The sequence below is a fragment of the Ambystoma mexicanum genome, chromosome 5q, assembly GCF_040938575.1.
Source record: "Ambystoma mexicanum isolate Mex_15411 chromosome 5q, UKY_AmexF1_1, whole genome shotgun sequence".
NCBI classification, from domain to species: Eukaryota; Metazoa; Chordata; class Amphibia; order Caudata; family Ambystomatidae; genus Ambystoma; species Ambystoma mexicanum.
In genome coordinates this window covers 1,287,784,771-1,287,810,313 of record NC_090933.1, presented here as the reverse complement: position 1 = coordinate 1,287,810,313, position 25,543 = coordinate 1,287,784,771, and the positions used below count along the sequence as shown (strand labels likewise).

Below are 25,543 nucleotides of genomic sequence, written 5' to 3'. Positions count from 1 at the left end.
CAGTGAAGCCCTGCTGCAAATCCTCACCACTTTTCTCCAACGACAAGAGAAGATCTTCACCTGCAAGAGCCTTCTTCCCTTGAGCTGGTGGGACCAACCAGTTCACTAATCGCCTTCCAGGACCTACTTTGGTCAAATCGCCAGGGCCAAGCACTAGGAGACTGGATAGCCAGGCACCCGTCCACCACGACTGCAATTTAAAGAAACGTACCTTTTATTTCATTTTGGCAGCACCGCGGCTGGTTTCATCCCTGGGCAGTGCAGTAACTCGAACCTTCCTCCACGACGACAGCCTCTCTTCCTCTGCTGGATCTCCCGAACTGCAGGAACTCCCAGGAACTACCGCCACCGCAGGAGCCTCTTCCACTTTCAAGGTACATTGTTCCGCCAGGCCTCCCGTTTCGCTGGGTATGCTAAAGGTGTTTTAAATCCTTTACGTACCTCCTGGGCTGGCCGTCCCTATCGTCTAACATTGTCTTTCTACCTTCTGCACCCTCCATTTCCATTGTTAAACAAAGACTTGACTGCAGCTACTAGAACCATTTGAACCTAGGCACTTGGTCTTGTACCACTGACTCTCGCATAGGCCTATTGACTCTGGCTAAATCTGTTACAACTGCCTTCTCTAGATTGCTTTTCATCAAGAAATGTGTTGGTGCACCTAAACGCTTATAAACACCTTTTTCTTCCCCTTTATTTATTGTTGAAGTGCCATTTTGCTCGGTTTTCACCTCAGTATTGCTTATGCCAAAGTACTTCCTTGCCTAACTTGTTCACAATTCAATTGGGAATCGTTGCTGGTGTGTTTAGGAGTCTAACCCTGTATAACTTGACCTTTCCTCCCTCTGAAGAAATTGTTAGAGTGCCATTTCTGCTTGGTTTACACTGTGCTGTTTTGCTCAGTTTTCACTCTTGCTCAAACATCTCCTCGACCCTCAAGACTGGACACATCCTCCCACTTTTCAAGAAAACCAACAATGAATCACATGACGACCTTGCCAGCTGCCCCTACATCACCCATCTTCCCTTCTTAGTTAAAATCCTTGAGAAAGTATTAGCCACGCAACTCATCCAACACATAGAAGCCAACAACCTCTTTCAGTCCTTGATTCAGACCTTGATACAGCACAGAAACAGCTAACATCATGGTGCTCGACAATGCCCTTAAAATCCTCGATGATAGCCATCCTTTCTACCTGGTTCTCCTTGACCTCTCACAACATTTGGCACAGTAGACCACCAGACACTCGACGATAATCTACATCGCTGTGTTGGGATCAGTGAGATTGTCCTTCACTGGTTCAAATTGTGCCTTGCTAATCGCCACCAGATTGTACAATTGGATTCCTCCAGATCACAAACTCTACCCACCACATGAGGAGTCCCGCAAGGAACCCTCCTCTCTCCCATGTTTTTAAATCTTTACATGGAACCACTTGGAACCACTTGGAACCCTCCTCGCTCCATGCAAAACCCACCTTCACCAATACAGAGTTGACATACAGCCCTACCTCAAGATATCCTCCATCGAAGACATGCACACCCTTAGGGCCTGCCTCTCATTTTCAGTCATGGATCTCCAGTGATTATCTGAAGCTCAAGACTGAATTCCTCCTCCTGACCAACAACACCGAACACCCTGACACCAAGACCTGGCGCTCTGCTATGCACCTCGAATGCGTCGCCGCAGCTAGCCACCTGTGCTATGTTCCTTGCGTTTGACATCAACAGACACCTCTCCTTGAGATAGCACATAGCAAGGAAGACACAAACAGCTTGATACCAACTTTATCTCCTACCACAAATCAAGCCCTTCATGACAGAAAACAATTTCAGATCTGCGATCCAAGCCTTCTCCCACTTTTGAGGGTTGAAATGCCCTTTAAGAAGGCCTTCCGGTGACTATCCTGGCACCACTGAGATGGGTCTAGTGCTTTTAAACAAGAACTTTTTAGTAAAAATCATCAAATGCATGAATTTACTTCAAACTTATTTTCCATGAAAAATGTTTTTTTCACCAGACTTAGTTTTTTTGCTCAGAATCACATTAGCCTTTGGGCCAGTATGTTTTTAGGATTTTCCATTTATCGCCAACAAAATCATTTGGAGGGTGCAAGCATCACACGATGCTCTCTGAAACAATACACCCTCAATATTTTTCACAAACAAAGTGGGGTTCAAATGAACGGGGGTGTCCTAAAACATTAAAAAACACTACTTATTTTTCTGGGCCTGAGTTGAAGGCTGATGGGCCAGTCCCATCAGCCCTGGCCATCAATGCAGTTGATCCTGTCTCACCAGGAGTTCATAGTTTGCATCACCAATCCCCTTTTGTATATATCTATATAGGATGTAATCAGGCCTTTTGTTAACCACATGCTAACTGACAACCAATGCTGGCTTTCTTTTTTAGCACTGTCACAGTTATAATGCAGTTCACAGTGGCTTGTGTCATGAGCCATGGTTCATAGTGCCTTGTGTCATGAGCCATGGTTCACAGTGCCTTGTGTCATGAGCCATGGTTCATAGTGCCTTGAGTCATGAGCCATGGTTCATAGTGCCTTGTCTCATGAGCGATGGTTCTTAGTGTCTTGTGTCATGAGCCATGGATCATCGTGCCTTGTGTCATGAGCTATGGTTCATAGTGTCTTGTGTTATGAGCCATGGTTCACAGTGTTTTGTGTCATGAGCCATGGTTCACAGTGCCTTGAGTCATGAGCCATGGTTCATAGTGCCTTGAGTCATGAGCCATGGTTCATAGTGCCTTGTCTCATGAGCGATGGTTCTTAGTGTCTTGTGTCATGAGCCATGGATCATCGTGTCTTGTGTCATGAGCTATGGTTCATAGTGTCTTGTGTCATGAGTCATGGATCATTGTGTCTTGTGTCATGAGCCATGGTTCATAGTGTCTTGTGTCATGAGCCATGGATCATAGTGTCTTGTGTCATGAGCCATGGATCATGGTTCATAGTGTATTGTGTTATGACTTATGGTACAACGTTTAGATCTTCTCCCATATTCAAAGTTTAGATCTACTGTGACCCCTGTGACAGGTTGATTTGTGTCATCTGATATACTTTACAATGGACAACGATTCTCTGGAGAAGGAGTCATTCTGCTTTCTACTGATGTAAACATTATCTCAAGGATATGGTCCCTTGTAACTGCCTACAAGAGATCACTCAGTCGCCTTATGCAACGCTATAACATACAGTGTATTCAGACAGTTGTTCTTAGTCAGTTTGTTTTGTAGTTTCTGAAAAGTAAACATTACTCATTGTGACTCAATCCTACTGCAAATGGAGCATGGTTTCAGCTGTGAAAGAACAAAATGTGTTTAACAATAAAATGCTGCTTTAGTACAAACCGCGATGAAGTGAACACCAGGTCATTAATTGCAAACACACTGGGAGGGGAAGCCATAAGCTGTAGGTCGCACTCCAGAGTGGTGGCGGCATTTAGACGCATGACTTTTAATCTAAGAGTACCACGCTTTTACTAGGGGTGTAAGCCATTCATGCTCTGCGTATATTCAATATATGGCAGACCCTCATAAGTCTGTGTTATTGCCCCTCCCCTTCCTTGCAATACATACGATCCCTCTAATGCATAGAACATGACTTTTTATAATTATGTGGATTGAACTCATCTCTAAGGCCCAGGCAGGACCCTTCCTAGCCAGCATTTTCCAATACATGGTACACAGTGTTTTGTCGTTATAACATTTTCGTTATATGTGCATTCGTTATAAAATTAGTCATTATAAAGACATGTAACCATTGTCTATCACTGACTGGATCATAAACAATCAATAAAAACGTAATGCTTCAAGTAGCCATTTAGTATTCAACCCCTATCATTCTCCAGATGTGCACCTACAGTTCTGATGGTAAAGAATCCGGAGGGCGTCTCGTCCTTGGCAACAGGGAGGTAATCCCAAGAACGAGATACCTCGCCCTTGGCACTTGACTCAGCTGGTTTCCAGATCAGTTTAAACAGTTAATCAGTTTAAACAATTATTCTGGAGTCCTGATTAACAGTGGTAGAAATACAGATATTGCTATATCTTCTGCTGTTCAAGACATCCCCCTCCCTCCTCAACCGGACCTCTTCGGCCCTCACCTTTACTGATGGGTTGAAGGCTTTGCAGAATGGGTGCCTGTCTTCCTTTCTAGTCTGCTTCCACCCTCTCTTGTGCCTACACTTGGAGATTTCCACTTTTGCATAATCCTCCCAGTATTCCCTCCGCCACCGAATAGTTACAGGCAGTTCATTATTACCTTGTTTCTGGTAGTAGTAATGGGAAACTGACAGGACCAGAAATACAGCCCACAATTCATGAAAATCCACTGACGATGTGTATCATCAGTGTTCTGGTGACAGCAGTCACATTGACTTTCCCAAGTGTCCTGGTAAAATGTTAGCAACCCTGCCAACAAAATAAATCCCCGACTCATAGAGAGGGCGTGACATTGGGCAGTATTTTGGGAGAGAGCTGCAAGTGCCCAGAGAGATACTAGACATGCCCCATGAAGGAGTAGACCCATGGCAGTATCTGCATCTGTACTAACAAGCATTGAGCAAGGCAGATAATGTGGCAATGCTCAAGGTGTTTCCCTGCTCAGGGAGTGAGAGTGTGAGGGGGGAGCATCAATACAGACTTAAGGAACAGAGCTGAGCCCCTACTCTCCAGGCTTATTATGATAATGGGAAGGCAGGTTAGAAACCATCTCGAAAAGGGAGGCCAGCCCACGACATCCACTAGGCAGAATACAGGTGGCTGCAGCTCTAAGACACAAATAGAGGAGCAGAAATAAGTACCATGATTGCAAGCATTTTTGTAATTTTTGAATTATGTTTCCAATATGTTTCCTGGAAGGTGAGGAAGAAAATAAGTGATACTTGGGAAAAGGATTAGGATTCAAATGTTCTGGGTAGTCACAGACTCCTAGGCTTGCCACTCTTGCAAATCTTGCCTTTACCTGTAAGCAGCAGCTCCACATCCTTCTGAAGGGGCCCTGGAAGAGATGGGTGCTGGACGTGGCAGGAGAGGTTGAGGCTGGCATCGCTGTCTCCAGAGAGAACGGTCACAGTGCTGGTAACATTGAAGGTGCCATCTTCATCCCTCAGTGGTTTGCTTGTGCTGGACCCTGGCAGGATTTGACCATTCTTCAGCCAGGAGACAGCGATTTCCATCGGATAGAAGCCGAATACATAGCATTTTAGCAGGGTCTCCTTCCCTCTGAAGGGCACCTGCTCAGGGATGATAACCTTGGGTTTGGCTGCAAGATCGAAGAAACACAGGGTTACATGTCAGATATGTAAATCAAGCCCCTTGACGGCAGACGGTCAAGTTTATTGAGGGGGTACACAGGGGATTGTGTGGGAACCCTGCATAGAAAAGTACATGTCTGTGCATAAGAGATGCGAGGAAGGCACATGTTGGGTCACAGGATCAGACATGGCATGCAATAACGATGCAGGATTGAGAGACCTGCAGAGAGGGTGGCTGATATGAGGTATGATTGTGTAGGGAACAGCAGCACACGCAACCCTATTGCAAGGTGTGCAGGAACAGCTAGGAATGCAGTGGCAGGCACAGATGGGAATATGGTTTCATTGTAAACAATCGGGAGGTTGCAAATGCTACCTTACAAGTTATAAAGGTTGGTGATGGCTATCTTCTCCCTACGCAGGTAATGAGGACCCCACCAGCAAAGCCATCTAATCATAAGGCAGAGACCACTGACTGTACTACAGTCTAACAAATGGCTAACCAAACCCACACACTACAAGTGGCACTCAAAACCACCACTCACAGAGGATCTTACTGTGACCCTTCAGCTCTTCACCGCTTTGAAGTAAAGTTGGCTCCAGCCTGAGGACTGCCAAGAACTTCAGAAAGAACAGTCCGTTAGCCCAGGAAATAACACCAAAGCAGTGAACCAAAATATCAAAAACCTGTTAGCTTCCTCCCGAAAAGTCTACAATACTCCAATCTATTAAGATGGATCCAATAAGGGCCAAGACTAAGGGCTCAGTGTCAATGAACAACAAGGGTCCTCAAGTGTCTTTGCAGAGGCAATCAGGTTTGTCTTGTTCAATTTCCCTCAGCACCATGACCAGGAAAGGCAGATTCTTTCTTCAGTCTCGGGAGGATAGCTCAGGGGCAACGCGCTCGCCTTGGAAGCAAGAGGACGTGTAGCAACACAGGTTCGATCTCCGGGTATTAAGCGTGTTATAAATAACCAATTCCAATTCATCAATAAACCAATGACACCAAGTTGTTGGATACAATTTGTACAATTAGAAACACTTGTGCAACTATAATTACATGGAAACGGGACGTCAAACCATTTTTAAAAGTGCAATCAAACTACTTGCCTGCAGCCGTGACTCGAAAAAGAGGATTTCTTCTGGGTCCTTCCACTTTCTCCTACCTTAGTATGTTGATCCCTACACACATCTGACAATGGACAATATCAAGCCATGGCGGTCCTGCATGTGCCAGGCACTCTGTGATCCACCTACTCTGCATGCTGTGAGGACCATAAACCTCACACATTTATTTTTATTATTTTTATTTATAAAGTGCTAAATGCCTGGCACTATTAAAGTGCTATAACACATTATTGTAATAAAGTAATTGATAGGTAAAGACCTATTAATCAGTACAATATGCTTGACAAGGGGAGGGGGATTTCCCAAAAGATGTTCACAGACGTTCTGCAATATTTCTAAACCTTAGACGTTCTGTAAGGACTCTACTCAGTTCTGCTAATGTCACCCTGCATGGATAGGTATGCCCAGATGTGGGTTTCGAACCTGCTGTGCCTACAGCCCCAAGCCACACCTCCCTGACAAAGCCCAATGAGGCTGAAACATGTCTCAGGTTGTTTGTGATCTCCTGCACAAGGGAATTGTGCCATAGCGGTTTGGGCTGGACTGTCCATTTTGAGATGGGACCAAGCCAAATTTGCATACGGCCTTGCCCATTCTGTAATGGCATTGCAGGCTGAAAAACAATTGTCTGCAGGGTTGTCAAGAGCATTGCCAGACATTATGATTAATAAAAATCCTTCCTGAGCTCTACCTACAGTTTATTCTACTTGGACCTACCCGCTGGAAGCGTGCAGTCAATTCCATAGTCCAATTCTGCCCATTCTTGATTCACCTGTCAATTACCTAATCAGAGTCTTGGACACCATGAACCAACAACAACCCACCAACCAACATATAGCTAACACACACACTTGGACCTCAGTATGAGTTTTCTCGTGTTCTGCCTTGGATTTCTGCATGGGGTGCTGGCTTTCCGAAGATTTATGAGTTTACAGTAAGAAAGATGGGGCATTTCAGAAATACTGCTTGCAGTTTTCTGAAGCACTGCATGTCATGCTTTGAAAACTTTACAAATATACATTCACATCACTGTTGGCTGAAGAGGCATTTGGTACAGGAGCCCCTCTCACTACTACTGTTCCATGAAGATAGATTCGCAGAGCGATCCTTACTGTCCCTTCTGGGTGCCTTGCAGTAATGTGGGTGAGCTTCTCTGATTCTCGTGTAATAACTCCCTAGGGCTTCACAGCAACTTTTTTCCTCTTAGGTTTAAGGGATATGTTAGCGCACCCCTTCACTTAAAGGACAAAAAGTTTCTACCGTTGTGGAGGGGGGACCAAATGTTCATCATTCTATCTGAGTGGGGGGGGGGGTGATCATTTGTGGCATTCCAGTGCAGAATTTAAACTCAATCGTGTAGTGATGACCGCATCTGGCATTCCTGGAGTACACCTTCAGCTAAATAACCCATGCATCCATAATTACGGTAATGGTAAAAATAGGCATATACATGTTATGTTACTGAGTATATATTGCTCCCGTCAGCGCCGCCGCGGTCTTAGGGTTCCAAAGCATGTCTGCAGATGTGGTATACCGTGCCCCCTCCAGGGATTAACCAGATCCCGATTTGTGGAGCAGGGAGATGAGGAAAGACAGAGGAGGAAAACCCCCCACACAGATGGTAACATATAATGGGAATGTGGGAAAGGGGGGGGCTTGATTGTGCATGTATGAGTGCATGATTAGCCATGTAGGCTGATCAGACAAAGTCCTGATCAGAAGAGAGGCAATTAAGCCCTGTTCTGAGTGTTTGAACCTAATTGGTCATGGAAGTGTTCCAGAAAATTGCCAAAAGGAAACAGATAGAGCCACTGTGTGTCCTCGAGTGACCTTTGAAATATGCAGGCTTCCCACTAGAGGGCGCTTAATAAAATGCCCACCCTGTATCAGGGAGGACAGGCTGGAGGTGAAGAGCCAGCTGACAGAAGTGTAAGGAGCAAAGGCCAGCCATATACAGGTGGATAATGGGACGCAAGAGGAGACATTGACTGGGGACATAAAGGCCAGATCCATCAACTTGTAGGGACAAATCTGCTTGGCTCCTTGGAGAGGCAGGCGTACTAGTAGATACATGAGGATGGTGAAATATCATGTGTAATTAACAATGTTAATTATAGCAGCAGCGTCAACCTGCTGCGACTGGTCAGGAAAGTGGAATCTGGGTGTTTTGCATGGCTGCTGTGTTAAAAACTAGGAACTTTTCCCCTCTTCTGGGAAAGTTGAATCTGGGTGTTTTGCATTGCTGCTGTGTTAAAAACGAGGCCTGTTTCCCCTCTTCTAGGAAAGTTGAATCTGGGTGTTTGGCATTGCTGCTGTGTTTAAAAACTCAGCCTTTTTCCCCTCTTCTAGGAAAGTTGAATCTGGGTGTTTTGCATTGCTGCTGTGATTTAAAACTAGGGCTTTTTCCCTCTTCTAGGAAAGTTGAATCTGGGTGTTTTGCATTGCTGCTGTGATTTAAAACTAGGGCTTTTTCCCTCTTCTAGGAAAGTTGAACCTGGGTGTCTTGCATTGCTGACGTGTTAAAAAACTAGGCCTGTTTCCCCTCTTCTAGGAAAGTTGAATCTGGGTGTTTGGCATTGCTCCTGTGTTTAAAAATTAGGCCTTTTCCCCCTCTTCTAGGAAAGTTGAATCTGGGTGTTTTGCATTGCTGCTGTGTTTAAAAACGAGTCCTTTTTCCCCTCTTCTAGGAAAGTTGAATCTGAGTGTTTTGCATTGGTGCTATATTTAAAAACGAGGCCCTTTTCCCCTCTTCTAGGAAAGTTATATCTGGGTGTTCGGCATTGCTGCTATGTTTAAAAACTAGGCCTTTTCCCCTCTTCTGGGAAAGTTGAATCTGGGTGTTTGGCACTGCTGCTGTGTTTAAAAACTAGTCCTTTTCCCTACACTTGTGAAAGTAAAATCTGGTTTTGCATTTGGTAACTGTGGTACTGTTAACTGTATCTCATTAGGCTCTCTACCCCTCTCTAGGTCCTTACCCTGTGGGAGTACCTTGTACTGCTGAGTATACCTGTCTGCTTCTTCTGCGTGCTTGTTACTGTGTGACCCCCTCCCCTCACTGCTTCACACCCTGCGATGAGCGGTGATTGGCTTGCATCCATCCTCTCTCTCTCCGCTCCTTCCTCTTACTACTTCCTCCTCACACCCTCTATGGTGCTTTCTGTCTTCCCCATCTTCTTAAACTGCTTCTCTATATCCTACCCTATCCCTCTCACTATGTCCAGAAGGAAAAACCTCAAGAGGGACATCCTGGTCTCCAACCCAGGCCTCCCAATCACTGACACCTACATCTGTGCTTCCTCTAGACAGACTTGCACCGACATCCTCTTTGCCGTTACCTCACCAGACCTATGGACCCCTCATTTGGTCTTGGCTTTCTCTCCTTTCTCCTCCTTTCCCATTAATGGTAGCACTCGATGGGAGGCCCTCCTGTCCTTCTTCCACTCTTCCAAGATCATCATTAATGTTTATCTGAATGGCATTGTCTTGGTACATGGCCCTCAGCACAATCTCCTCCTTTTTGATAGGCTTCTCCCTCGTCTTATCAATTTCTTTTCTTCTGCTACCCCTTCTAGCACCTCTCTGGCTCCTCTGCCACCTCCTTCTTCCACCCCCTCTCTGGCACTTTCCTCCTCCGCCCTGGCTACTATGCAACCTCCTGCTGCCATCTCAGCCCATTCTCTGGCCCCTCTCCGACCTCCGCTGGGCGTACCTCTTGCCTGTACCTCACCTGGAAGTCTTTCAAATGTGGCAACCTGCACCACGTCGCCACTCTCAACTGTTGCTCTGCTGTCAAACTCTCCTCTGACATCTGCTACCAACTCGAAGAACTTGGATGTCCTAGCTCTCACCGAGACATGGTTCACGGCCAGCTCTGTCCCAAGTTTTGGCACTGACCTCCCTGATGGCTACAAGATCCTTTCTGAATCCAGAACCAACCGACCTGGAGGTGGAGTAGCTCTGATCTTTCCAGAGTGGGTCCCTTCCTCTGTCATTCCTACACAGGCCTGCTCCTCCTTTCAATGCCTGGTCTACAGGCTCTCTATCTCTCCTGGCCTCTCTCTGACTGTGGCCACCATCTACAGGCCACCTGGCCAGGTCGCCCTCTTCCTCTCAGAGTGGGCTGAACTCTCCTCTTCTCTCCTTGCCTCTACCTTTCAGCTTCTCCTCCTCAGAGACCTCAACATCCACCTGGATGCTTCTAATCCCTCCTCTGGGCTCTTCTGCAGACTCTGCAACACTCTCTCTCTTTCCATTCTAGCCCCTAGCCCGACACACTCTGCCGGACACACCTTGGATGTTCTCATCTCCTCAAACATCCCCCTCTCTAACCCTCTCACTACTCCACTCTCCTGGACTGATCACTTTCTGCTCTCCTCTCACCGGAAAAAATCAATTCCTTAGGCTAAGCCTACCCCAGCACTACCACCTACCTTCTCGGTCATTCAGCGCCTGAAGCGTGTGTCAGTGGCGGCCTTTGCCGCTACTTCCTCTGCTCCTCTTATGCCTGTGGCTGACTCACACTCTGACACAGCCCTTTCTAATATGCATCTTTTTATCTCCAACACTCTGGACGTCCTTGCCCCTGTCATGAAAATCCATCTGAAGCCTACCTTCAAGTGCAACTCTTGGTATGACTCTGATCTTGCTGCCTTGAAACTGTTCCAAAGGCAATACAGGCTCTCTGTCCTATCCAAGAAGAGAGCCCACCTCCAAGCATGGGTCTCTGCAGCCTCTAGCAACACGATCAAACTCTTTCAAATCTTCAAGGAGCTGGCCAATCCTACTGCAGTCTCCACCGCTCCTGTTCCCTCCCAGGCCCTCTGTACGGCTCTGGCTTCTCACTTCACCACTAAACCTCAGGACATCCTGTCCTCTCTCTCCTCTTCCTCTTCCTCTACCTCTCCCAGCCCCCCTGTGACAACCTCTCCCTTTCCTCCTCCCTTCTCCTCTTTCTCTCCGGCAACCCTTTACTTTTTTAACTTTACTTTAATTGCACACCACGTGACCCGGAGGCTTAAGGGCCCAGACAAATAACAAGAAAACAGACAAGATAGTACAGAAGAAGACATGAAAAGTGGAAGTCGAATTCCAATAGGAGGCAGAGGAATTCCACATAGCAAAATCAGCCAAAAATGATCTAAACAGTAGGGTCTACGGTTTCTGTCTCAGTTGCTCAGTCAATGTCACTATTCTAATATCTGGGGTAGAGCATTCAATTCCTTAGGAGCAGCAAGATAAAAAGCTCCTTTCATGGCCTCTGTGAACTTGTGAGCTGGTATTACCAGCTGATTAGTATGATTGGACATCAGAGATCTTGCACATGATTTGTGGATCATTAATTCCCTCAGGTATAAAGGGCTCACACCAGTCAAACATTTCTGGCTCATGACTAGTAAGCGAAAGTGTAGTCTGCTTTAATGAGAAGCCAGTGCAGACTGCGCCTTGCATCAGAGACATGATCTCGTCTTTTTAAGCCAGTGATCACCCTGACTACATTATTTTGTATAGATTGTAATCTTGCACACTCAGAATTTGCGTTGCCCACCAAGAGGCTACTGCAGTTTTGAGCCCACAATAGCCCTACCTAAAGTCTCACAGTTTACACACGATATATAAGGGTGAATCTGCGCCAGAAATATAATATAGTACGCCGTGGAGACCAAGCTACTGACCTGGGCTTTCATATTCAATTTATGATCCAGATATACAAGCTTTAATACTACAACCTGCTACATCGAAGTACTTGTATTACACACTCAAATTCCGTCATTTATATTCAGTGCCTACAATCATCAATTCTGTTTTTTCTTTAAGTGCCATGCCATTGGTCACCATCCAAGTTTGAATGAGTTCATAGGTTTTATTTACCGTATGTTCATCTTCAGTATGATTGGCAGACAATGTGACAACACATTGTGTGTCATCTGCGTAGTTGGTAAAAGCAACATGATTTGCTTCCAGAAGATCAAAAAATGGAACAGTGAAAATATTAAATAATTAAGGAGACAAACAAGCATCTTGAGCTAAACCAAATTCGAGTCAAGAGGGTTGAGCTTTGGCCTCCTTACTACACACCCTACATGGTCGATTACTTAGGAAGGAACCAATCCACAATGCAGCATTGTCTGAGAAATGGGCTACTTCTTGTAGTCTGGCGATCAGCAGGGAATGGTCGAGCAGATCAAAGGCTGCGGATAAGTCCAGCCGCATGAGTAACGCCGATTGACCTTTATCCATTGTCTTTAACAGTCTAAACTTTAGATCAAGAAGTACAGACTCTGTGCCATGCCCCTGCCTAAAACCTGATTGCCATTTATTTACAATCAGATGCGTATTCGATCTAACATTTTAAAAATAAATGGTGCATTGATGATCAGCCTATAATTTGTAGATATGTCAGAAGATAGGCCAGGCTTTTTCAAAAGGGGGGTTGTCCAGGCATTCTTCAGAACATCTTGAACGTGATCTCCCATAAATGAGGCATTTATAAATGTACAGAGAGCCACTATCAACAGGGGAGTACAGGCCTAATGATCTTGCCGGGCATATATCACATTTACAGATAGTTCTGACTCCAGCACAGGCTTAAAATCGAACTGCTGAGCTTGCGGCATGCAGTCCCTCTGATTTGTGATATTCACAGGCAGTCCCAAGGTTTTCTTGGCATTATCAATGGTCTCTTATCTTGTCAAGCTTCCCTCGCATAGCTTCCTGAATCCTATTACACCAGGCTGCATCTTTCACCAGGAGAGCAGCTTTATCAGCACAGGGATTTTCAAGTTCCCTTCATATTTTAAAGAGCTCTTTTGAGTCGGTGCAAGCATTCTTCATCCTGTATCACACCTATTTCTTTTTTTTGCTGCTATAATAGCCATCTTGTACTCTTGAGCAGCCTCCATGTAAAGCACCTTATCATCTCAAAACATTAAAGTATTTCGTTTTTTTTTACTTTAAGTTTTTGATGGTCTGAGGAGAACCATTCATTCCCTTTTCTGTCCACAACACATTTAGTATTAAGTGGAGCAAGATTATTAATGGCTTCATGTATAAACTGTGTATACTAGTTGATATTATCATCAGCCATTTCCAACCCATAAATCTTCTTGAGCATGGGCCCCAGCCAAGGTTACATGGCAATCAGCATGAGTTTTTCAGGTTTGTGGCTGTAACAGTGATCTTTTTAATAGCTTTGGTCATGATAGCCTTATCACAGATGATCGTAAAATCAATAAAGAAGTGGTCAGACCATGGACAGGGCGCGACTACCAGGCCTGTTGTGTGGACGTTATGTGTGACTACCCAAACCAGGGTATTACCCAGAATGTGAGTGGGAACCTTAATTAGTTGCTCAAAGACCATATTGTCAAATGCCTCTTCCAGATTACTTGCCATATGAGCAGCTACTGCCCAGCCAAAAGTTAAAATCACAAAAAACAATGGTCTTAGTATTAGATTTGAAGCTGGGTAATAGAATATTGGGCAGAGAAGCCAGACAGTTAGGCATAGAAATGGGGTATCTGTAGGCCAACACCAGATTAAAGATGCACTACAGAATTTCACTCCCCTCAATAGCGGGTACCGTAACTTCCCAGGCATCAAATTTCGCTTTAAAAAGAAAGGTAACACACCCCCCTCTACCCTCCGGCCCGTCCTGAAGCAAAATGTTAAAACTATGCAGAATAACTAAAGATAGCATTGGACCTGCAGCCGCATGACACCATGGGCCTCATTACAAGTTTAGCAGTAGTCTTGACGTTAAAATCGGCAGGCTGCCGCCAAACTTGCATTTTTTTCCACCACCCGCGAATGCCCAATTACCGGGTCATTACGGCCTTGCCAGAGCCAGTAATTGCCCTTTCGCGAGCGCCGGAATTAAATGCTCCTCATTCACATTTGAGGCGCATAGGGCTCAATGGGAATGGGGAGCATGGTAGCACCGGCACCATTCACAATGTTGCCGGTGCTACCGTCTATGTCTGTGGGCGGGTGCCAGTCCGCCCGCCAGGTCAGACCTGGCGGGCTGGAGTGCGCCCACCCACAGAACTCGTGGTTTGCTGGTCCCGAAACTACGGTACTGGCAAGCTTACCGGTACCGTTGTTCCCGGACCGGCAAACTTGTAATGACCCCCCATGTCTACATCTGAGCTGTAATATAGGTGGCAACATCCAACGCATGCTTTAAAAGTGACCTGGTATTTAAAAGTAATATTTTAAGGCCAGCATCATAGATGGTTTTGGTAAAACAATCCGAGGGAGCCGGGAGGCTAAGCTATAATGATCCATCATCTAAGGTATTAGCATGTGACAGATCTTGAACCAGCCCACTAATTACCATTAAAACACATGATGTTGTTTCTAGACTAATCCGATCTATGAAGGTTTCGTCGAAACAGGTGCTCTCCTGCTCCTCCAGAAACATCAAAGACCACATTGCCACCCTCGCTCCAGCTTTGGCCGATTTCTCCAATCACTCTTTCACCACTGGATCTTTCCCCTCTCTCCTCAACCACTCCCTTGTGCACCCCCTCCAAAAAAAGCCTTCTGCCGATCCTACCTGTCTGGCAACCTATCGCCGGATCTCCATCACTGCTTTCCTAGGCAAACTCCTGGAAAAGCTTGCCATCTCCCAGCTTACTCTCAACACTGATTCTGTTGGTTGTATCCATGACCATTCAGTCTGGCTGTAGAGCAGCCAGAGGCACAGAAATGCTCTCCTGAACACCCATGAAGATCTGCTCGCTAATCTTGACTCCAGCCTTCATTCTGTCCTCATCCTCTTTCATCTTTCCTCTGCCTTTGACACTGCCAATCATGCCATCCTGATGAATCGACTCTGTGAGAACCTGGGCATCATAAGAGACCCTGGAGTGTTTGACCTCCTTCCTCCTGGACCAACCTTCCCAGGTCCAACATGGGTCCTTTCTCCTCACCACATGTGGTGTTCCTCAGGGCTCTAACCTCTCACCCTGGCTCTTCAATGACTACTTGGCACCTTTGGCCCACCTGATCTCTAAATATATTTTCCTCTAACTTTCAGTGTTATGCGGATGACACTCAGCTCTCTATCAGGCTCCCCTCAGAGTCCTCTTCTCTCTCGTTCATTCCTGACTGTCTATCCGCGATTCAGGATTAGTGCGCCTCCAACGATCTCTGCCTTAATGCATGTAAGACAGAGATCCTTCTCATTGGGACTCCTGCTCCCGCTTTCCCTCTCTCACTCTGGTCACCCTCTGTGGGCCCTCTTCCCTCGATTTCCTGTGAGACAAAATAACCTTGGTGTCATTTTCGTCTCCACTCTTTCCTTCTTTCCTCACATCACGGACCTTGCCAAGAAGGCCCACTACCAGATGCACCTCCTCCTCAGAGGTACTCTTCCTTTTCTCACTTTCCCCCAGAAGCTCACTGTTTCAAGGGCCCTGGGTCTCTCCAGGCTGGACTACTGCAACAGCCTCTTTCTCAATCTACCTTATTTTACTCTCTGATCTCTGCAACTAATTCAGAACAGAATTGCAAAACTTGTTCTTGGCCTCAAGCCCAGGGGCCATATCTCTCCAGCCCTGAAATCTCTCCACTGGCCCCCGGTGGCTGCAAGGATCAAGTTCAACACCCTCTGCATCGTCCACAAGGCTTTCTGGGGCCAGGGCCCTCACTACATCCAACTCTCTCTTCCTAAAGACCTTCCGTCTCGCGCCCTTCACTCAGCTTCCTCAAACTCTCTGATGGTCAGATGCTTCTCCAGGCAGAGAATGGGGGGCATATCTCTCTCCCCTGCAGGTGCCTCCCTGCCCCTCTCAAACTTGAGCCGGACCACCTGAAGTTCTGGAAGCAGCTCAAGGCCTTCCTTTTCTCCTCTGCTTTCTGTCTCTCTCTCTTCCCTGCAGAACTACCTGTCTGCTGCCCTGACTCGATGCTTGCCTACCCTCAAAGTCTCCCTGGGTACAAGGCTTCTCCATGACAAGGCTCCCCTGTGCTGCCTCCAGGCCTACCGTGCACTTACGGGGTAAAACTGAAACCCTCCAGTCCCCTTCCTCCTTGCACATACCCAGAGTCGCGCTGCCCTGGCTGCACTTCCCCCTCTCCCTTCCCCCTGCACGTTGCGTTATTGCACTTGCACAATCTGAATGACACAAGGCCTAGTAAGATCATTTGTCTCGTCTTCCCTCTGTCGTCCCTCGCGTGTCTTGTCGTAACTAGAAACACTTGTGTACAGGCGCATTATAAATGACATATCATATCATAGCATTTTAAATATAAATCACTTTCATGATGTTGCATCCACAATATATGCCTTTTATAAAGGTGCACCCACAATACGTGTCCTCATTCCCACAATAAATCTCTTAAGCGTATGCTAACATCACCACTAAAAATCAATCACTTTATCAGTGATGTCCTTCTCCCCAGCCAAGCACATGCATGTAACCCACTTGCAAACACTTACAAAACCCTGCCATCTGTACTCTCTTTACAGATCATCACTCTTCAAGATCATCCCCTTCCTCTCAACCCAGGACTCTGAAATGTTGCTGCAGGCCCTAGTGATCTTGCATATCTAAGATATAGCACCCTCCTCCCAGGGCTCCTTGTGCTCGCCTCGCCATCATCAAAGCAGCCCACCATGCCTTGGGTCGCCTTAGTGCCTGTCTCTATGAAATTTGACAGCATAACCATCACCTGGCACAAATTCTACTCGCTCGATATCCCTGCTAGGATCTGGTTCAAAACTGTTGTGCGGAATCTAGTGAATTTGTTCCTTCTTCCCTGGAGGGAGCCACCCTCTTTGAGGATAACCTCAGGGTCATCTTTGACTCCACACTCTCCTTCTCTCCTCACATCTCTGACGTCTCTAAGAAGTCACACTACCAGCTGCACCTCCTCAGAGGTATTCATCCTTTCCTCTCCTTCCCCCAGAAGCTCACTGTCTCCAGAACTCTGGTTCTCTCTAGGCTGGAATATTGCAACAGCCTCTTTCTAAATCTGCCTGCTTCTACTCTTCGCCCTCTGCAACTCACCCAGAACAGGACTGTAAGACTTGTCCTTGGCATCAAGCCCAGGGGTCATATCTCTCCAGGACTGAAATCTCTGCACTGGCACCCAGTGGCTGAAAGGATTAAGTTCAAAACCCTTTGCATTGTCCACAAGGCCTGCTGGAGCCGGGGCCTCAATACCTTCAACTCTCTCTTCCTAAATATCTTCCTTCTCGAGCTCTTCGCTCATCCGCCTCCAACTCCCTCAGGGTCAGTCGCTTCTCCAAGCAACAAGTTGGAGGTAGATCTCTTTCTTAGTCTGGGGCCTCCCTCTGGAACAGCCTCCCTGCCTCCCTGAAACTTGAGGAGAATCATCTCCGGTTCCGAGTGCACCTCAAAACCTTTCTCTTTACTTCTGCTTTTTCTCTTCCTCTCCCCTGCTGACCTCCTGGCTGAAACTGAAATTGCACTGGTTACCTGGCCACCCTCTGATCTCGGGTCCAGGACCCTCCCCCGCCAGTCACACACACCTGCACTGCCTTCCTGGCAACCCCCGCATTTGGGGACTGTTTTCTGTATCCCTACAGTTCCTCTACCAGCACTTGACACCTGATGTCTGCACTTACCCTTGCACTTGCCACCTGCTGGCCGTACTTTTACTTATTGTTATTTATTCTTTTATCCCATGTACTGCACTGTCCCATCTCCCTCACCTGGCCTAGTAGGATCGTTGTCTGTCTTCCCTCTGTTTGCCCTCCCTTCCCTCATCGGGCCTTGAAAAACTTGTATATAGGCGCGTTATCAATGCCATATCATATCATAGGGAGGTGAGCCTGCTCAGCAAATCCCTCCCTAGGGACTTGGGAAAGAGGTACCTCACTCGGCGTGACTACCCTCAATGGGAGCAGGACTTCCATTCCTATCAGGAACTCCTTGTAACAAATACTGTGTCTGCTTATATGGAAGTAAAAGAGACTATTGATATATCCGGTGATCGGAATCCAAAACATACTGACATTGCTTCTGTATTTTTGGCTCAAGGTAATGCTGGAATTCCCATGAACCCAGCAGCTGATGGGTAATAACACGCCCCTTGGAGGTACGGTGGCGAGAATAAAAAAGACAGCAAACCATGAATGGTGAATGAGAAATCATACGCAGAAGCGTGCCTCTGATGTGAGAATATTCTGGAGGGGCGGAGCCGTGCTACACAGTGGATCTAACGGTGACATGGGAGACTGAGATGTGGAAGAGACTGGCATGAAGAAGTGAAGCACAATAGAGGCGAAGATGGCAGGAAGACAATCTTATCTGGTGGTGTGACCAAGCTGCAGACGTGGTGGGCCCAGGGCCGGCAAACAAATGCCGGGACCAAAGAGCAATGGAGGAGCGAGCCTTCCATTCTCAAACCGAGAACTGCAGAGATTATGGTGCCAAAACAGGCAGAATAATGAAGATGAAGGTTTGGCGAAAAGAGACGCTAAAGAGAATGAAGAACGGCCACACTCCCTACGAGACACTAGCCTACTGGAGCAACTTGAATGCACCAGAGGTAGCAGGGTTGCCCAGAGTGGAGGAAGGCGAACCAATAAAAGAACAAAAGGGGAAAGAGAAGCAAGTGGCATAAAATCATATATGGATCAGTTCATCTGGGACAGAAAATATCAAGAAAGTTACGGGAGCCCTAAAAACCCAAATATTTTACATTGGCAAACACCAGAGACAGCTCCTGGGACTAGGAAAGCCACAGGGCAAGGAGGGTCTGGAGAACCCTATCGAGGTGAGTGAAACTTTGCAACCTATCAATCATAGGCGACCTGGAGGGTCAAATCCACCAAACCAATGAGGAGAGCACAAAATGGGAAACAGAAGCAAATGGTCTAAAGCCACACACGGGTCAGGCGGGTCATGGGAGCTCCAGAAACCTGAGTATTATAAATTGGCAGACGCAAACGTGACAGCCCTCATTTCGAAAGTAGGCACAGGACTGAGGGGTCTGAAGAGTCCTATTGGGATGGCGGAAACTTTGCAACCTATCAACCAGAGGGTACTTGGAGGGTCTGATCAATTAAACCAAGAGCAGAGGCAAGGGCAACCTGGAGACATCTTATTCTATAAAATTAGTAGAAAGAGAGCGATCCAACTGGTGGAGATGGATTAGGGAAGCAACCCTCCACTTAAGGAAATTGAGACCTTTTATTTCTTTAAAGACTTCACTTCTTCTTGAGGAGCCTAAGGTAATTTATTTCAATAAACGGCCAACATACATTTGGGAGTGTGATACAGAATCAGGAAGAAACCCTGAGAACCATGAGTGAGACTGGATTACAAGTAGAGGGAATACTGCCCTGGCTTGTTTTGGGGGGCGGTTTCTTAAAGTGGTTGATCCAGTTAGCTAATAGTTTTTGGACTGAGGACTACGTTTGTTTTTGACTGTAGACTAACAACTTTAGTTTGGTTGATAGGAGGCGGGAAACCCTCTTAGCGATAGGGTTAGATAGGTATATTTCTTTTAAGTTGAATAAAGCCTTTGAAAATGTGTCCTCGAGTCTGAGTCGTTCTTCTGGCTCACCACACTGCGTACCTCGGCTACAAGGCACCCACCACCGATAACCCGGCGTACCTGATGGCCAGACTAAGGATTGTGGGTGGCGCATGGCATCTCTCAGTAAGACCATTACCAGCCTGAAAACCTGACAGGCTTGCAAGGAGAAAACTAGGAAACAATCCTTCCCATGCTATGCTCCGCCCCCCTGGAACTCCACCCTGGAGGCAATTCAGACTACACCAAGTCTCCTCCAGTTGTGAAAAAACTGAAGACCTTGTTTTTTCAACAACAACTTGGTGTGACCTATATTCTGCTATCATTTGTCCAGCACCCTCTGAGGAGCAGGAGCTCCATCCGACCACTGCAGGAGCAGTGACCAGCCCAGGAGAAGACTGCTACATTGTCAGCACGATGCGGTAAGTGCTCAGCTAATTGCACCTGAATAATGAAATCTACAGTCTACTGCACGAAAAATCGTTGGATTGCATTCCCTGAAGTTCGCTACGGTAAATAGCATCCCTGCCACCAGCAATCAGGAATCCGTGTTTTTGTCAGATATTACAGTCACCTGTAACTCCCACCCTCCATTGTGCATCACGAGGAAGGCATCACCTTCCAAGATGGCCGCCCAGCATACTACCTTAGCACCCCCTGCCTAACGAGGCCCAGGCTGTGGTGCTAGGCACTGATTGGCTACCGTATTCCTTTTTTCCACCTATCCCGTGCCGGCAGGCGTATGCCAGCACACGTCTCCAAAGCCCAGGGAATCAAGGCTGCCTCCTGGCCCAAGCCTGTCTACAGCCGTACACGCCGTTAGCCAGAACATCTGCCCACCAAGCCCCTGACTTGGCTGCTTCCTGGCCAGGACCCTCTTCTGCAACCACCAACTCTGCCAAGGTAAACTCTCCTACTATATCATTATTTCCCCAGATATTGCACTCTGCGCGTGCCTCCCAAGTTTCCACTAGCCGGGGTGACTGTCCGAGCACGCATCCGAGCCCAAACCCTCGACTTCCAATCTAACCTCCCCCACATCTTAGGGGATAACCTCAAAACGAACACAAGAGCCATTCTCCTAGGCATCCTCAACTTAGGTTTCAAAGACCCCAAAGACAAAAAAGGCAAAGCGCTCGCAAAAGCGATCCAAGACTTAGGTTTCACCCAACTTGTCAATGCCCCGACCCACTCCAAAGGTCATGTATTAGACTGGATCGCAGATCACAACTGTGTGGCCGACATTAGCTCCAACACACCACACCCATGGACTGACCACCATCTACTGCACTTCTTCATACCCCTAACAACAGGAGAGAACCCACACCCCCCTTGCGCCAGCCACCGTGGCCAGGTCAAAGAAGTTATAGAACAAAAACAAAGGGTAGCAGGTGCATACCAGGGTATATAAAGGTAATGTAAGTAACCAGATTAGTGAGGTGCAGGGGAGAGTAACACTGCACTGGCACTGTCCTGTGGTGAACAAAGTACAAAAAAGAAGGAAGTGTCCACGGTCTGTGGAACACTCGCATCCCCTGCACACTCAAGAGATTGTGCAATGAGAAACAACAAGTAAATAGTGTTCCTATATAGAAGTAATTAATATTTTAAGGATTAAATATTTATGAACTCTAGTTTGAAAAAGATAGTAGTTACAGAAGAAAATCAATTATGTAATGACTTTTTTCACATGACAAAACCTTTTGTCAATAAATTCAGTTAAACATCGATATAGAATCAGAATATACTTTTAATGCAATTCAGCAAAAAGGAGCAAAAATAAAACTAAACTAAACAATCAAATTAATAATAAAAGGTTACAATATTGGGTTCATATTGATGTCCTGTATTTCGGGTTAATTGTTGCTAAAAACTCAAGGCGTTTCAGAAATAAAATTCCTTCATCAGGAGTGTTTATCTGTAGATAAATTCATTAAATTCTCTGATCCAGAGTTCAGATATCTGCAGATTCAAGAAAAAGTAATAAACCTATTAAAATACATGTCTAAGTTTGATGCATTAGTTGATTACTAATTAGCTAAAATAGCTTCAAGTGACCATACCTGTCATGGGTGCCCCACTCTATTTCTGTCTGAAGATCACAGTATACTAGCTTTATACTGATGGATCACCTATAAAAATCCCAGAAGTTTGTAAGTATATGGAATCAAGATTTAGTGGAACGAGAAACATCATCTGAGGGCAAACATCATACCTCTAAATCTGTAGTGATTTAATTCAAAGAAGATTCTCAGTCAGATTAGGATAATCCTAGTTAAGGACATCATTGGACTTGGTATCCTGGGGCAGGTATCCTTGTGCTCAGAATTTGAGCTGAAATAAAGAAGTCAAAAGATCGACTTAAGTGTCAACTTATTATAGCCTCCATCACTTAGTAAAATGACCTGGTAAAGACTTATTGCTTATCTCCCAAAATGAGGGGCGTACGTCCCAGAGTCTCATGTGTACTGTGTCTGGTAATTACTGATACTCTTCTAAAGAACGTGTTATCGGCCCCACGGAGGTTTCTACTTCAGAAGCTGCTAGATGTCTGTCTGAAAAGTAGATAAATTGAAGAATATGGTGATTCGATCTAATAATCTCATAAAAATGGAAAATGGCAAAGTGCCTATGTTGTTAGTAACAAGCCTTCACCAGAAAGTGAATATGTGTTCTATTTAACGTTCAAAGTAAGAAAAGGGTCCCTCGAACGTTCGTGCTCATTTCTATTTAATCTATTATATTGCAAAAGTAAATGCGGTAACCCAGTATTAGGTTTCAAAGAATGATAAGAGCACCATTGTCTGTGCAGCTAAGTTCAAAAACCCATATTATTCGTTAATATCCGCCAGACTAACTTATGAAGAATGCCATTCAAAATATAGTGCCAAGTGTAGCGTGCACAAAGTCATTCGGGTGGTGAATGCAGAAAGATTCTAAACCTTATTATTCAAGAGAAAGTAAACAGTCTCAGTGCACAAAAGTATCTAACTTACACGCGTTAGCAGGTAGAACTCATCAGCTCGGGCGTACTACTGCATAAGCTCGGCCGTAGTGCTGCGTACATAAGAGTGAAAAAAACATTCTGTACGCGTCACGTTATTTAACTATGTGATGTACGTGATAGCAGAAGCGTGATGACGTCGGATGTAAACATCTGGCATCACTGCGTATCGCGTCACTGCATTCGATCCGTTTTGCTCGTAAATGGCTCGTTATCCATTATTAGTAGAATGTTCGCCTACATATAAACCCAAAAGGTGAATTAACAATTTATTCACTAGAGTGATGTTTCTATGGACAGGTAAAACGGTAGCAGGTAAATAAAAAGAAGTGCCAGAAATAACCAGTTACATAAGTCAGTGACTAGTGGGACACCCATGCTCACAATTTTGGAGTGGAGTATACCTATTCACATAGCAATAATTCTATACTTGAATGATTTGTCTACAGTAAATATACATGATGCAAAAGTAAGAGACATTCCTTTTAAAGATGATCCACATATCACAATGACCCATTGAAAATTATTCAGTTATAAAGAATGATCTCTTAGTGGAATATCAATGCTCACAGTCTTAGGGTGAAGAATAACTCATTACAGGCAGATAATTGAATAAAGTAAATAAAGTTGTTAATAAAATTGTCTGCAATAAATGTATCTAATACAACAACAAGAGACATTCATTCAAAGAAAATCTTTTTATCTCAATAGCTTGATAAATTAATTAGTACTTATCAATAGATTTCGAGAAGTTATATACAGGCATCAAGAGTATCAAGAATCAAGAATATCAGGTCTCACCTATTGGTTGTATTAAACTCCTGTGTTTTTGTGTATAAGTATAAAATCGCTTCTTGGAGTATTTCATTGATTTGTTTTCTAATGTGTATAGAATCAGCCTTGAGTATCCTCGTCAAGTGACTCCTGTTGTCCTGACCTGCCTCATATTAGTAGGCTAGGTCACAACTATTGTTGTACTTGTCGCTGTTGGTATAAATACTATGTGTCATCTTATTCTCCATGAGGGCCAATGAGTTCCTGGTGTGATAGTGAGATAAATCTAGCGAAAGGCCCCTAAATGAAAATCTTCATTCATTCCATGGGGTTTCATGCTTTCCAACCTATCGATCCAGTAAAGTTCTCATTGATCCATTCTTTTAGCGTGGTTACCACCCCTGGGTGCTCGTTTCACTACCTCCAAGATTTGGAGGCAAAGTTGGGCAATTGTATATTTCTTATCTTAAAAGTGTCTTGCTACTGGGGAACGTAAATTGTGAGTTCTGATGTTACTTTTATGTTCATTAAGTCTTTCCTTCATTTTCCTTTGTGTTTGGCCCACATAATAAATACCACACGGGCAGCCGAGGGCATAAATGACCGATTTTGTGTCGCAGGTGGTGTAGAACTTTAATTTGATCTTAGCTCCTGTACGTGGGTGTCTCACATAGTCACCCTTTGTGATGTTATTGCAGTTAGAACAGTGAAGGCAAGCAAAAGTTCCCATCTTCTTAGTGGATAAAGTAGTCTGGCGAGGATCTTGAATACGTTCAGCTTTTACAAGTCGGTCTCTAAAGCTGCGTCCCCTCTTATATGCAATTAAAGGAGGTTCTGGGAAAAGTTTGAGCAGTTGAGGGTCCATTCGAATGATTCTCCAATTCTTCCGTATTAGTCTGGTTATATGATGGCTTTGACTTGACTATTTAAGGGTATATACAAATGGTATTTCCTTGGATTCTGGTAATTTATTTAGCAATTCAGTTTGTGTTTTCAGTGTTTCTCTGTCTCTGGCGGTGGTCACAATGTCTTCTGGGTAACCCTGTTCGATGTATTTTTCAGACAGTTTATCCATCTCCAATGCTAATGTAGACTCGATGGATGTGATTCTTTTAGCTCGAAGAAATTGGCTGTATGGTAGATTATTGCGTAGGTGCCTGGGATGGTAACTTAGGTAATGTAAAGTGTTATTTACGTCAGTAGGTTTTGAGAATAAGTTGGTGACAATTGTGTCCCCTTGGATTTCTAATTCCACATCCAGAAAGTGAATTTTGCGATTTCCGATTTCCATGTAAATTTTATCCTTTCATTAAATGAGTTAATGAAGGTTAGGACATTTTGTAGTAATTCTTTGTTGCCTCTCCAAATCATAAATACATCGTCAATGTATCTCTTATCCAACAAACAAGTTTTGTTTTCCAACTTATGTTCGTAATAATGTGTTCACTCTCCAGATGGTACATAAACAGATTAGCATAAGCAGGAGCCAAAGCTGAGCCAGTTGACGTACCGGAAGCTTGTAAGTAAAATTGGTTGTTGAATCTAAAATAATTGTTATGCAAAATAATGTTGGTTAGTTGTAGAATGAAGGTCTTAGCATCAATGCAGTTTGGTTCTTGTAGTAATGCCCATTCCAGGGCTTCCGTGCCTTTGTCATGCGGAATAAAAGTATACAAGCTTTGGACATCTAGTGTGACAAGTAGATCAATGCTGTCCAAATTCTTTAGACTCTGTATGATGTTGATGAAATGAGTCGTGTCCCGTAGATAGGTACTGGTGTGTTGGACTATAGGCTGTAAAACACGATCAACATAAATGGCTAGAGGATGGAATACGCTGTCTGTACCAGCCACA

General features: G+C 45.2%; 1 protein-coding gene across 1 annotated transcript in view; it reads right to left on the bottom strand.

Moving 5' to 3' along the window:
- The window catches only part of LOC138498394 (CD276 antigen-like), a 716,033-nt gene that overhangs the window by 594,305 nt on the left and 96,185 nt on the right, over nucleotides 1-25,543 (bottom strand). The window contains exon 3 of the mRNA XM_069622166.1: nucleotides 4,983-5,282. Within this exon, the coding sequence (XP_069478267.1) occupies nucleotides 4,983-5,282 (300 nt within the window). The remainder of the gene's footprint in view (nucleotides 1-4,982; nucleotides 5,283-25,543) is intronic.